The following is a 14,586-nucleotide window of genomic DNA, read 5'->3' as shown; positions in this document are numbered from 1 at the left end:
TTTTGTCTCTTGTTATAAGCACTGTAGTGGGCCAGGTACTGCTGCAAAACAATCTGATGAGATTATGTGCTATATTTATAAAAAATGTACTTAGCTCTTTGCTCGTTTAAAACTGCATGCAAATCCATTTGTGCAAACGGGGCAAAATCGAATGTTCTCAGACTATGTTCTCTGCAATTTGAATGTGTAATTGTGTTAAATATTACACTATGGCCACTAGATGGAGCTGAGGAGCATACTCATTTCCTAGGATAATCAGCGCCTTATAGTGGCCATAATGCAGTATTTTCTGCATTTAGACATTCGAATTGCAGAAAATTATAGCCTGAAAATATTTGTTTAATTTTGCCCTAAATGTTACTATAGATTTTTAAATGGTGCTGGGAAATGCCACATCCATATGTCAATATAACTCATAAATGGGAGAAAATTGGATTTTTAAGGCACCACATAGGCCATATAAAATGTTTCCATTAAAATAATTCTTTTTTATTATACATCAACAAATATAACCAATCAGTGGCGGAATTGCCAGGGTTGCAAAGGTCACACTGGGGACCAGGCCCTGGCGTTCCGCCACCATGGGGGGTGGGGGGGGCAAGACAGCAGGAAGGGGGCCTGCTGCAGAACATGTGAAAGGGTCCCACTAAAGGACCATATTAAAGGGGCCTGGGACACGAATAAACTGCCCTGGGATCGATAGAAAGGGCCCCAGGAGTCTCAGGGGAGCCCTTCATGGTTTCTTGCACCGGGGCCCTGAAGCTTCTAGGCATGCCTCTGTAACTAATCATGTATAAAATACACAAGTAAAATTATGGGGTATCTTTGTATATATGTTGGATATTTAAATAGAATACCACCTCCTGACCCCACCTAAGAGCTTTGCTGTGGTTCAATAACTATGCAGGTTTTTATTGCTGTCTGTGTCCCCAGTGAAGAGTTTCACCCTCTCTGCTTGTCCTGGTGTCACCAAGCCAGGAAGTGATGGAAAATCCAAAATTTTATAATTGTCACCGGGGAAAAAAAACCAAGGATGGAAATCTTTCAAGGTGGGGGGACGCCTGATCCAATAACAATGGCTTAAGAGGGCTTTTTTTTTTAGAGATTCCTCCCTTTCTGTTGCAATTCTGGGACAGGAAATAAAGAAATTTCCCAATTAGGACAAAGGCAACAAAAGAAAAATCTCTAAATTGACAAAATTCAAGAGGTATTTATTTGATAAAATGGGGGAAACCTCATCAATGAACTGGAGGAAACCTCAGTAGTCTTCAAGCTCACTGGTTCTGCCAAGGTGACCCGCATACAACAAGGTTCCCGTTGGTGGGTACCCAGAATAGGACTCAAAGTATCAAAATACAACAAGGGCATCAAACCAAATATTAAGAGTCCAAAGACACTTTACTGCAAGGGTCTCAAACCGGCGGCCCTCCAGCTGTTGCGAAACTACAAGTCCCATGAGGCATTGCAAGGCTGACAGTTACAAGCATAACTTCCCATAGGCAGAGGCATGATGGGACTTGTAGTTTCGCAACAGCTGGAGGGCTGCCAGTTTGAGACCCCTGCTTTACTGATTCTTAAAATGATTACATAGAACCACCAACACGTTTCACAGGCCAACCCTTACCAAAATGTGGCTGGTTATACCTACACTTTAACTAGACTATGTTGACCTTTCTCTGCACAGCGTGAAGTTTTGACCAACATTTTCTGTTATCATTAGATCATCTACGTGGCGAGGAACCCTAAAGATGTAGCCGTGTCCTTCTATCATTTCGATAAGATGAACCAGCTGCATCCAGACCCGGGAACCTGGGAGGAGTATGTAGAGAAGTTCATCCAAGGAAATGGTGAGGCGTAACCTCGAGTTTTTACCAGTCGCCAAAATTTTTATTGACCAACCACTAAGTCACTTCCTGTCTGTTGTAGTCGGTTTCGGCTCCTGGGGAGCTCATGTAAGGGATTGGTGGAACCTAAGGCAGCAGAAGAACATGCTGTACGTATTCTACGAGGACATGTTAGAAGTAAGTCTTCCTGTTCATCTGAGGGAGAAAAATTTGAGTGCAAAGGAACATAAGGTAGACCTAAACCCAATCACTAACACTACATACTAGTTCATATTTCAGAAGTAAATTTTAATCTTTTTAAATATTCTGCTTTTATTAAAATACTCAAATGTGATCCTATCATGAAGGTCCCAGTTCAGGGCCTTCATAGTAGGATCACATTTGATTATTTTAATGATGGAGACTACACCTAGTTTACTTAAGCCAGTCATAGATGGTTCAAATTCTGCTGAAACCAGATGTAATTTGAACAATGTATGGGGAGTAGGGATGAGCTGAACAACCCCCGTCTCCCCCCCCGGTTCGGTTCGCACCAGAACCTTTGAACGAACCGAAAATTCGTATAAACTTTAGAACCCTATTAAAGTCTATAGGACTCGAACGTTTGAAATCAAAAATGCTAATTTTAAAGACTAATATGCAAGATATGCAACGGACAACACCAGCAATAAGGGGTATCTTCAGGCGTATACTGTGCTGGAGGCACACAACACCCACTTTAACTCCTGCAGATGCCTGTATTAGAGAACACCAGCATAAAAGGGTAGATACAGGTGTATATTGTGCTGTGCTGGAGGCACACAACACCCACTAACTCCTGCAGATGCCTGTATTAGAGAACACCAGCAAAAAAGGGTATCTTCAGGTGTATACTGTGCTGGAGGCACACAACACCCAATTTAACTCCTGCAGATGCCTGAGAAAAGAACACACTGTCCCTGCCTATCTTGCTCTTTCCCTGCACGCCGGAACACACTACACAAGGCCGCCGCGCTGGCGGCCTTATATAGTGTGGGGCGTGTACTAAACCCCCTGAGTTATAATTGGCCAATTATGGCTCTCCTCGCTGCCGGCGCTGTGATTGGCCAAGCATGAGGGGTCACAGTGCAGGCTTGACCAGTCATGAGCCAGCAATGCACTGCGATGGTGTAATGCATTGTGGGCCTTTCGTGCTACACGAATTTGGTGCGAATGGTCCACAAAGTTCTGAATTTGCCGAACAGACGAACGGCCGATGTTCGAGTTGAACACCGAGCTCATCCCTAATGGAGAGGATGAATGTAGCCAAGTTAATCGATCGACCAACTTGGGTACAACCAACCCGTTGGATTTTACATGCGATTATTGCTAGCGGCTGGGAGAACACAATGGCTCTGCAACAGGGATTTCCCCATCAACACTGATTGTGTTGATGGGGGAAACGAATGTTGCAGGAAAGAAAATCGCTTTGTCTATGACTGGCCTTACCAACATTTCAGTCCTTGGTCCCTGAACACAGTTGCAGTAACTCCCTCCGCCAACAGTCTGCCTCAGGCGAACCAGTGACTGGGTGGTCCAACCCAGCCCCTGCCAACTTACTGCAGTGCTCAGTCCTTATCCCCGTCTCTACTTTTGCGGGTCCCCTAACTCGCAGCCCCTGATCACCAAAGGGAATGCCTTATTGAGTTAGTGCCCATGCAGTGGGGGTGACACTGTGCTCCCCTGACATCACGCGGGACACCTCATCATTAGGACTGAGGTCCAAGATATGGAACAGTTGACATCTATAAGTAGATATGTGCAATTCGTTTAGTTCCGAATTAGTTTTTTAACGAATTTTGGCAAATTAGTTAATTCCGAATTTCCGCATTTCCAAATTTTTCAATTTCCAAAATTTTCAATTTCCAAAATTTCCGAATTTTCAGATTTCCGAATTTCAAAATTTGCGAAATTGTGAATTTTCGATTTTTTCAGAAAAAAGCAAAAAACGAATGAAACAAGAAGAAAAAGAACAAATTTTTTGTCAGTGCACATGTCTACTATAAAGTAGTTGTGCCAGCCTCTCTTATGTTGTCGTTTATTAGGAAGCCAGTCCAGAGCATTAGAAAGCCAGTCCAGACGTTGGAGCTAGTGCATGTGGAGAGGAAGCAGATGAAAGAGGCTGAAGGAGAGCAGCAAAACTCAAATGAGAAAAAGATGAAAAAGTAGAACACAGTATTTAAAACTAACTGTCATCCTGTTAGGGCAGGCTTTCTCAAACTTTTAACCCTAGAGGAACCCCAAAAATAATTTTCGTGTCTTAAGGAAACCTTTCTAAAACCAATTCATCAGGGCTCAATAGGAACAATGCCCCTTATATTAGTGATCAATAGGAAGAATGTCCTCCTTTAAAGTGGTGTTTAGAATGCCACCCTTAACCACTTTCAGACCGGACCATTTTGCTGGCTTAAGACCAGACCACTTTTTGCGATTCGGCACTGCGTCACTTTAACTGACAATTGCGCGGTCGTGCGATGTGGCTCCCAAACAAAATTGACGTCCTTTTTTCCCCACAAATAGAGCTTTCTTTTGGTGGTATTTGATCACCCCTGCGGTTTTTATATTTTGCGCTATAAACAAAAAATAGAGCGACAATTTTGAAAAAAAACGCATTATTTTTTTACTTTTTGCTATAATAAATATCCTCCAAAAATATATATATAAAAAATTTTTTTCCCTCAGTTTAGGCCGATACGTATTCTTCTACATATGTTTGGTAAAAAAAAACGCAATAGGCGATTATTGATTGGTTTGCGCAAAAGTTATAGCGTTTACAAAATAGGGGATAGCTTTATGGCATTTTTTATAAAAAATTTTTTTTTTTTTTACTAGTAATGGCGGCGATCAGCAATATATTTTTTATTTTTTTTTTTATTGTGACTGCGACATTATGGCGGACACATCGGACATTTTTGACACATTTTTGGGACCATTGTCATTTATACAGCAATCAGTGCTATACAAATACAGTGATTCCTGTGTAAATGACACTGGCAGTGAAGGGGTTAACCAGTGGGTGGCAGTGTACGGGTTAAGTGTTCCTAGGGGCGTGTTACTAACTGTGGGAGGCTGGACTTTGTGTTAGTGAACACTGATCTCTGCTCCAATCACATGGAGCAGAGATCAGCGTCACTTGTTGCTAGGCCGAACAGGGAGATGCTGTTTACAATGGCATCTCCCCGTTCAGCCGCCCCGTGAGACGATCGCGGGTGTCCCCGCGGCGATCGAGTCCGCGGGACCTGCGATCTAACTCACGGGGGTCCCGACCGGCACAGTAGCGCGCTGCCGATGGCGTACACGTGATGGCAGGGCGGCATATAAAAATGGACGTACCTGTACGCCAATATGCCTGCCTGTGCCATTCTGCCGACGTACATCGGCGTGCGCCGGTCGGGAACTGGTTAAAGACAGTTAAAAAGATATTTGGTGCCATACTACTGGCTTTGCTAAGTGGTGCTGAACCTCGAACTCTGTAGGCATCATCAAATAGGTGGTTTATCAGCCATAGCTCAAGGAACCCCTAGCAACCTATGGAGGAACCCCAGGGCTCCACGGAACCCTGGTTGGGAATGGCTGTGTTCGGGTTTACATCCAATATACTGTAAGTCGTCTTCTTCTCTTCTTTTCATTAGGATCCAAGTTGTGAGATCCGAAAAGTTGTCAAGTTTTTGGGGAAAGACTTCTCCGAAGAGGTTGTGGATAGGATTTGTCAACATACGTCTTTCAAGGCAATGAAAGAGAATCCCCTTACTAATTACACAGCTCTCTCTTCTACCATCATGGACCAATCCATATCCCCGTTCATGAGGAAAGGTACAGTACTGCCACCTGTCTGCTGAAACAGGAACTACTACATATACCGCGCTTCCCCGAAAATAAGACCTACACCGATAATAAGACATATCGCTGTTTTCCAGGAGGGCTGCAATATAAGCCCTACCCCGAAAATAAGCCCAAGTCCGGTATGGCGCTCAGCTGATCTCCTCTTCTCTCAGGGGGGAATCTCAGGCCCCTCCTCCCTGCATTGCTCAGGGCAGGGAAGACAGCTTGGGACGGGCCATGGAAGTGCCAAGCAGGGCTCAGCTGATGTCCTCTTCTCTTGGGTGTCAGCGGGGGATCTCGGCCCTCTGCACTAATCATAGCCATGGAAGGCAGGCCATTGAAGCGGGTGTTAGCGGGTGAGGTCACCCCCCCTCCCTCTGCAGTGCTCGGAGCGGTGGAAGAGCGCTCAGGCAGGCTATGGAAGAAGGTATTTGCACTGTTGCAGAAACGCACACCTTTTGCATTATGTGATCCTGTGATAAAGGGGATTTTGTCATTTTACAACCACTGGAAAGATAGCACATTGCATGGCGAGCCCTATCCCGAAAATAAGTGTGTTTTTGGCTGACAAAATTAATATAAGACCTGGGCTTATTTTTGGGGAAACATGGTATACTTTTTATAATATACTGTGTATGTATATGTATGTATGTATGTATATATAATATATATATATATATATATATATAATAGTGTGTGTGTGTGTGTGTGTATATGTGTGTATATATGTATATATATATATATATATATATATATATATATATATATTGCCAAAAGTATTGGGACACCTGACTTTACACGCACATGAGCTTTAATGGCATCCCAGTCTTAGTCTGTAGGGTTCAATATTGAGTTGGCCCACCCTTTGCAGCTATAACAGCTTCAACTCTTCTGGGAAGGCCGTCCACAAGGTTTAGGAGTGTATCTATGGGAATGTTTGACCATTCTTCCAGAAGGGCATTTGTGAGGTCAGGCACTGATGTTGGGCGAGAAGGCCTGGCTCGCAGTCTCCACTCTAATTCATCTCAAAGGTGTTCTATCGGGTCAAAGTCAGTCCTGTTCCTCCACTCCAAACTCGCTCATCCATTTCTTTATGGACCTTGCTTTGTGCACTGGTGCACAGTCGTGTTGGAACAGGAAGGGGCCGTCCCCAAACTGTTCCCACAAAGTTGGGAGCATGAAATTTTCCAAAATGTCTTGGTATGCTGACGCCTTAAGAGTTCCCTACACTGGAACTAAGGGGCCAAGCACAACCCCTGAAATACAACCCCCACACCATAATCCCCCCCCTCCACCAAACTTTACACTTGGCACAATGCAGTCAGGTAAGTCACAGTTTCCTGAAACCCACAACCAATTCGCATGAGTGTGAACCAGTGGCAGCTAGTGCTAGGGGGATGGTCGCCCATCCGTCCCTCTACAAGCCCCACACTTACCTCATCTAGCAGCATCGGCTCCAGCTCCTTCCTGCGTCTCCAACTCCTTGGCCGCTTCACCTTGCGTCTCCTGGCTTCTTCCTCTGTGGCTTCCCTCCTTCTTCCCTCGGCGGCCAATATGATTGCTTCTCCTGAGGGCCAATCGGGTCCTAAGACCCACTCCTGATTGGCCAGGAGGAGAATCAGGAAGACAATAGGGAATATTAATTCGCTACTGTCACACAACTGGGTGAGTTCAGGGCACAGCTCCCTGCGCCCCAAGCCCACCCTTTTTTGAAGCCAATTAGAGCCTCAGGCTCTAATCATGTGCTCCAAAAGAAAAAAAAAAACATTGAAATCCATGAGTCTGGCACCCTGCATGTAGATTGGGGGCCGCACACATGGATAAGGGGTGTAGCACCCCTGTGCCCCTAATGGATGGGCCGTTCACTGGTGTGAACCCTGCCTAATGCCCCGTACACACAATCGGACATTCTTAAAACAAAACCGTGGATGTTGGCTCAAACTTGTCTTGCATACACACTGTCACACAAATGTTGTTGGAGATTCCGAACGTAAGAAGTGACGTACGACAAGCTGAGAAAAAGGAAGTTCAATAGCCAGTGCGGCTCCTTCGGCTTCATTCCCAGCATGCGTGAGCTTTTGTGCGACGGACTTGTGTACACACGATCGGACTTTCCGACAACAACGTTTTGTTGGCGGAAAATTTGAGAAACCTGCTAGCAAACATATGTTGGCGGAAAGTCTGACAGCAAATGTTACATGGATCGTACACGCGGTCGGACTTTCCGACAACAAGCTCAGAACGAACATTTCCTGTCGTAAAATCAGACCGCGTGTGCGCGGCATTAGTCTTCCAGTCTGACTGGCCATGGGTGTCATGCAACCCGGAAGACTGAGGACATCTTGTGTCCAAGAAGAGGTACTGCAAGGCACTGTTCAATTTAAAGGGTAATACTTGAACTCAAAACTTTCTGCATCCAAAATCTAAAATTCTGATATCTAGTATCTCTCTCTGCGGCATCAACTTAACATGTCCCCGATTTCTCTCTCCAGGAATCTGCGGTGATTGGAAGAACCATTTTACAGTGGCCCAGAGCGAGAGACTGGATGAGCAATATCAGAGAGAGATGTCCGGAACAGATCTAACCTTCCGCTTCTAGAATCGCTGGTTCACGTTCCTACTGAATACAGCCAAACCGTGACACCAATCAATGAGATAAGACCAAAATCTACACCGGGACTCTCTATTATGGCTTATATTTTCCAGACTTTCAATGACGGCCGTTAGAGAAAAATGAGGACGGCGCAAATGCCATTTGTAAGATTTCTTGTCGTATTGTTTTGGCCTTCGTTGGAGAAAGCTGAAGAACTAACAAGCAGACGATCAATGGATGCGAATGAAGATGCATTTCATGACAACTGTAGCATTCTTTCTATTAAAATTTGTATAGAAATTAAAAAAATATTTAATATATTGGTTGATTGTGAAAACAAAAAAAAAGCCCTTCAAGCTGCTGTTCTCTGTTTCAGGCCTCAAACTCTTTATGCTCCCTCCCAGCCACCATCTTGGCTCTCTCGCCCAGGGATTGGCTGGGACTGCATAAATATTCAGCTGCTGATTTGACTCTCCCAACCCACTACTTTCCAGAACCCCCCAGAAGGCAGAGGGAAGCTGTCAGTCCTGCAACCGGCGAGACACAGAACAGACAAAAACAATCACAAGCAGCTCAACTGATTACAGTAGAGCTAACAACTAAAAATACCTAATCTACCTGTCCGGGGTTCACCCAGACAGTTCGGGTTTGGAATCATGCATTCGGGTTTCAGACCTCCTGATACCAGGACACATTATTCAGACCGGACTATGGGGTTGCAGCTGTGTAAGCCGACAGTGACTGTTATACTCTTTTACACTTCCGAAAGCCAACACTAACAATTACCCCTCCCCCACACAGATGGGAGAGGAGAAAGGGCTTTATCTGCTCCTCTTCCTCCCGCCCTTACCCCTCTGTGTCTACCCACACTCCAGCAGCCTCAGATACATCTGGATGAGAGGTGCTGACTGCCAAGGGGTGAGTGAGCTCACCATCCATCCCTGTCTGTGACTGAAGTCTCCCACCTTCTCTCTCCTGCCTCTGAGTGAGTACATTAAGGTAAATCAGGGTTCTCAGTTTCCCCCTTATATCAGAGTCCTCTCCGTACATCACAGTTCTCAGTGTTCCTCCTTAGATCAGGATCCCCAGAGTTCTCCCTTACATCAGAGTCCCCAGAGTTCTCCCTTACATCAGAGTCCCCAGAGTTCTCCCTTACATGAGGCCCCTTTCACACTGGGGCAGTGCGGGCGTCGCGGTAAAGCGCCGCTATTTTTAGCGGCGCTTTACTGTCGGTCTGCGGGCGCTAGCGGGGTGGTTTTGACCCCCGCTAGTGGCCGAAAAAGGGTTAAAACCGCCCGCAAAGCGCCGCTACAGCGGCGCTTTGCCGGCGGTATTGCCGCGCTGTCCCATTGATTTCAATGGGTAGGAGCAGTGAATACACCGCTCCTTCACCGCTCCAAAGATGCAGCTAGCAGGACTTTTTTCTCTGTCCTGCCAGCGCACCGCCCCAGTGTGAAAGCCCTCTGGCTTTCACACTGGAGTGAAAGGGGCCGTTTTTTTTCAGGCACTACACAGGTGCTATTTTTAGCGCTGTAACGCCTGAAAACCGCCCCAGTGTGAAAGGGGCCTAAGAGTCCCCAGAGTCCTCCCTTACATCAGAGTCCTCCCTTACATCAGAGTCCTCCCTTACATCAGAGTCCTCCTTTACATCAGAGTCTGCAGAGTTCTCCCTTACTGCAGAGTCCTCCCTTACATCAGAGTCTGCAGAGTTCTCCCTTACTGCAGAGTCCTCCCTTACATCAGAGTCTGCAGAGTTCTCCCTTACTGCAGAGTTCTCCCTTACATCAGAGTCTGCAGAGTTCTCCCTTACTGCAGAGTTCTCCCTTACATCAGAGTCTGCAGAGTTCTCCCTTACTGCAGAGTTCTCCCTTACTGCAGAGTTCTCCCTTACTGCAGAGTTCTCCCTTACATAAGAGTCTGCAGAGTTCTCCCTTACAGTGAAAGGGAACTCTGCGAGTTCAGAAGTAAAAGGGGAACTCTGTGGACTCTGATCTAAAAGGGGGACTTAACTTAAATTGATTAAAAATGTTATCAAATTGCAAAATATGTGTATAGTTTATACTATAAAAAAAAGATTGCTGTGCGCCGCTAAAGTGTTCGGGTTTGACTTGAAGAAAAGGTGGCAACCCTACATGCTGGGGGCTGTCCATTATACCCATCTTACAGGTGGGACCCACCTAGACTGTGATAACCTTCCATGGCGTCCAATGCCATCTCCACACTTCTCACCACACCACTCCTTTAGTCTCCCTGCATATCCATATCAATAAGTAACTGACATATCAGTATATGGACATTGCTCCAAATCAGGGACAGTTGGGAGCTATGTCCCTCTGTCCCTCATTCCTCCTCATTTTGGTCTGATCTATATAGTTGTGTATAAAATGCACTTTTTATCTTTCAAAAAGTGTTTCCAGTGCTAAACCTTTCCTCCAATTTCTAAAAGCCAATGTAAAAGAAAAGTAGTGGTAAAAAAAAAAAAAAAAAATCACTCGTGGGTTAATCGAATCGTTTCGACCAGCGCAAGGTGATGTACGATGGCGCGGCTGGGCAAATGGGCGTACAGGTACGTCCCCTTTAAATCGGGGTATTGTAGGCGCACACGCGCCGCATACTCCGTGACTCCGCGGACACAATGTCCACCAGGGGCCCGCAATCGTGTCACGGAGCAATGTCTATGTAAACAAGGCACAACACACTCTGCCTTGTGACATGACAGAGATCTACTGCCCCCTGTGATTGGGAGCAGTGATTGCTGTCATGTCAATGGTAGCCCCTCCCCCCCACAGAATCACTCCCTAGGGCACACTTAACCACTTGATCCCTCCCCAGTGTTTAACCCCTTCCCTACCAGTGTCATTTACACAGTAATCAGTGTCATTTTATAGCACTGATCGCTATATAAATGACAATAAAAAAAAAAAAAAAAAAATGCCATAAAACTATCCCCTTTATAGACTCTATAACTTTTGTGCAAACCAATCAATATACGCTTATTGCGATTATTTTATTTATTTATTTATTTTTTACCAAAAATATGTAGAAGAATACGTATCGGCCTAAACTGAGGAAAGAATTAGTTTTTTTAGATTTTTTGGGGGGGGGGGGATATTTATTATAGCAAAAAGGTAAAAAATAATGTTTTTTTTTTCAAAATTGACGCTTTGTTTTTTGTTTATAGTGCAAAAAATAAAAACCGCAGAGGTGATCAAATACCACCAAAAGAAAGATCTATTTGTGGGAAAAAAAGGACGTCAATTTTGTTTGGGTGCAACGTCGCACGACCGCGCAATTCTCAGTTAAAACGACACAGTGCCGAATCTCAAAGTGCTCTGGTCAGGAAGGGGTTAAATCTTTCTGGGGCTGAAGCGGGGTGTGTCCTATATCTTTATAAGTTTGCTAATGGATGTTAAATACCACTAAAGGAAATCTCCATTTGTGTGAAAAAAAAAATCATAACATTTTAACTTGGGTACGCCATTGCATGGCCGCGCAATTGTCATTCAAAGCGTGAGAACGCTGAAAGCTTAAAATTGGCCTGGGCAGAAAGGGGGTGAAAGTGCCCGGTATTGAAGTGGTTAATAACGTTTTCTGAATCTGAAATCTGAACGGGGGGGGGGGGGGAGGGTAGTCAGACTGCAGGCCAACCGCATAATTTTACTGCCCCCCAGATGCATATGTTGCAATAAAGTCCGGCATATTGCAATGCAGCTGTTGTTTTCCCAGTTGATTTAAATGTATTGATTGAGATCTGAAAACACGGAGCTGACATTTTGGCACTGCAGATGTATTGAACAGATGTTGGGAAGTGCAGCCAGGACGTGTTGCACACATTGGGGATGACTAGAAAATACTTTCTTGAATCGGATTAACTTGTTCTTGTCATGCTGAACGCTGTTTTGTTTAACCACTTGAGGTCCGCCCACCGCATATATACTGCGGCAGGGCGGCTCTATTGTACGAAACAATGTACGTGCACGTTGTTATATGCAGTGGACAGCATGGGCGCGTGCCGCAATCGCACCCGCTGCATGGAGGAGGAGCCAATGCGTGTGTCTGGCAGACCCGATGTCCACTGGCCACCCACAGAAAACAAGGCAGATCCCATTTCTGCCTATGTAAACAAGGCAGATCCCCTTTCTGCCTATGTAAACAAGGCAGATCACCTTTCTGCCTATGTAAACAAGGCAGATCACCTTTCTGCCTATGTAAACAAGGCAGATCACCTTTCTGCCTATGTAAACAAGGCAGATCACCTTTCTGCCTATGTAAACAAGGCAGATCACCTTTCTGCCTATGTAAACAAGGCAGATCACCTTTTTGTCAATCGCCGCTATATCTGCCTCTGTGTTAGTCTTTTTCTTCCCGCCCCCTTCAGGGCGGAGAGCCAGCGCAGCCCCATTTCCATCAGCATTCATCTAGACGGACCTCGTGTTAGCACTGAGGCATTATGGGGATGGTAGTTTAGATGTCGATTCGACGGGCTTTGCGCATGCCCACTGTCTCCCCCTATGGCTGTCCGCATCGAGCCGGTGACGTCAGACGCCGGCTCGATGGATGGGGGATTTAAAAAGCAGCGCTGTCATTTCACTGGCACTGCAGGTTCAATGCAGACACTTGCTGCTACGCTGATTCTTTTTGTTTGGTAAATATACTTCCTTAGCTTAACTTTATACTGTTGTAACACCTTCTCTTATCCATATATACTTACCTATCTTTCCTCTTATTTTGCTTGTAGGTTCAGCAAGCTTAGAGTGGCAGCATAGCGCTGCACTCTGTAGCTTTTAAAAAAACACTGTAATGAGCCGATTGATTCGTTCATCTTGATTTGCTGCATTTGTATTGCATCAATATCATTATATGGAACTAATCCTCTCAACTCTTACTATCACTGCAGGTAAAAACAACTTTATTCTCTTTCACAGCGTACTAGTTAGTTATATATTCCAAACAGTTATTACTTACAACTTACATATCAATTAGGCTTGATTCTAATTATAATTACAATCAATTGTTTTACTCCCTTAACAATCAGTATTATTTGTCTTAATGTGGAGGCTTTTTCCTTAGCCCCAACTCCCTCATATAATTGAGGGAACTATATCGCTTACTTTTTTTGTTACAATGTAACACTTCTCAATGTCTGCATTGAATTTGCAAACTTAGTATCTATTTCTAATTTTGTTTTTGATCTTGTAGCGCCTGTTTACCTCCATCTATGCCCTGCATTGGGCTAGGGTGTCTTGAGCACTTGATCCTGTCCCACAACTCTTGCCATCTATTCCACCATTTATTGGCTTGTGTGTTGCGATGTTTGGAATGTACACACCTGGGTAAGCACTGCACCTCCTTGGACTAAGCACACTGAGACCAATTTTATATATAAAAATGTCCTGTATTTATATACGCATCTAATTGTACGGCACGTATGTACATTCTGCATTCTTAAACTTTTTCTTTATGTTATTGTTAGTTGCATACTCCCCTGAAGAAGCACAAATGCGAAACATGTCGGGAGGAAGCACGACCAGTTTCAGCAACTAACACTTTCAGGATCCCCTATACTCTATGCCATGCATTGTCTGTATAATGAGTGTATTTGCCATTTTTTCTTTATAAAATATACTTTTAATACATTTTCTAAATATTAAAGCTATGAATTCTTTTAAAAGAAATCTTTGTTTCTTTATAAACTGTACCGTATAAAAATCCCCTGCTCCCTTTCCTTCCTACTTTAGGATATAATATTTGCAGAATCATTAGGGGATGAGGTACCTATACTATTAATGTGTTACTGGGATAGTGTGGACCAACGTATTTCTATCACCTTTTTGTCTATGTAAACAAAGCAGATCCCCTTTTTGCCTATGTAAACAAAGCAGATCCCTGTTCTGACAGGGGACAACATGGAGATCTTGTGTTCCTAGTAATCAGGAAAAGCAATCTCTGTGTTCTTCCTATCTGTACTTCCCCCACAGTTAGAAACACACTGAGGGAACACATTTAACCCCTTGGTCGCCCCTGTAGGTAACCCCTTCCCTGCCAGTGTCATTTATACAGTTACAGTGCATTTTTAGCACTGATCACTGTATTGGTGTCCCTGGTCCGCAAAAAGTGTCAGATTTTTGTCGCAGTCTCGCTGAAAAAACGTTGATCGCTGCCATTACCAGTAGAAGCAATAAAAATATTAAAAGTCCACAAATCAATCCCGTAGTTTGTAGACGCTATAACTAATCAATACTCGCTTATTCAGATTTTGTTTACCAAAAATATGTAGAAGAATACGTATCGGCCTAAACTGAGGGAAAA

The 14,586-nt window shown here is 44.4% G+C and overlaps 1 protein-coding gene and 1 long non-coding RNA gene across 6 annotated transcripts in view; both read left to right on the top strand.

Moving 5' to 3' along the window:
* Positions 1-8,597, top strand: part of LOC143923611 (sulfotransferase 1B1-like) — a 31,693-nt gene extending 23,096 nt beyond the window's left edge. For all 5 annotated transcript variants that reach the window (XM_077447406.1, XM_077447402.1, XM_077447405.1 and 2 more), the window contains exons 5-8: positions 1,721-1,847; positions 1,927-2,021; positions 5,495-5,675; positions 8,177-8,597. In XM_077447406.1, coding sequence (XP_077303532.1) covers positions 1,721-1,847; positions 1,927-2,021; positions 5,495-5,675; positions 8,177-8,283 — 510 coding nt within the window. In that variant the 3' untranslated portion in view covers positions 8,284-8,597. The remainder of the gene's footprint in view (positions 1-1,720; positions 1,848-1,926; positions 2,022-5,494; positions 5,676-8,176) is intronic.
* Positions 8,598-11,893: 3,296 nt separating this feature from the next.
* On the top strand, positions 11,894-13,946 carry LOC143923617 (uncharacterized). The gene is made up of 3 exons (XR_013261739.1): positions 11,894-13,174; positions 13,477-13,610; positions 13,751-13,946. It is a non-coding gene; the product is annotated as an uncharacterized LOC143923617 (long non-coding RNA).
* Positions 13,947-14,586: the final 640 nt, after the last annotated feature.

This window comes from Lithobates pipiens, unplaced genomic scaffold, assembly GCF_037356315.1.
Source record: "Lithobates pipiens isolate NorthernLeopardFrog02 unplaced genomic scaffold, aLitPip1_a1.2 Scaffold_22, whole genome shotgun sequence".
Taxonomy (NCBI): Eukaryota; Metazoa; Chordata; class Amphibia; order Anura; family Ranidae; genus Lithobates; species Lithobates pipiens.
This window is presented reverse-complemented; position numbering and strand designations above follow the sequence as displayed.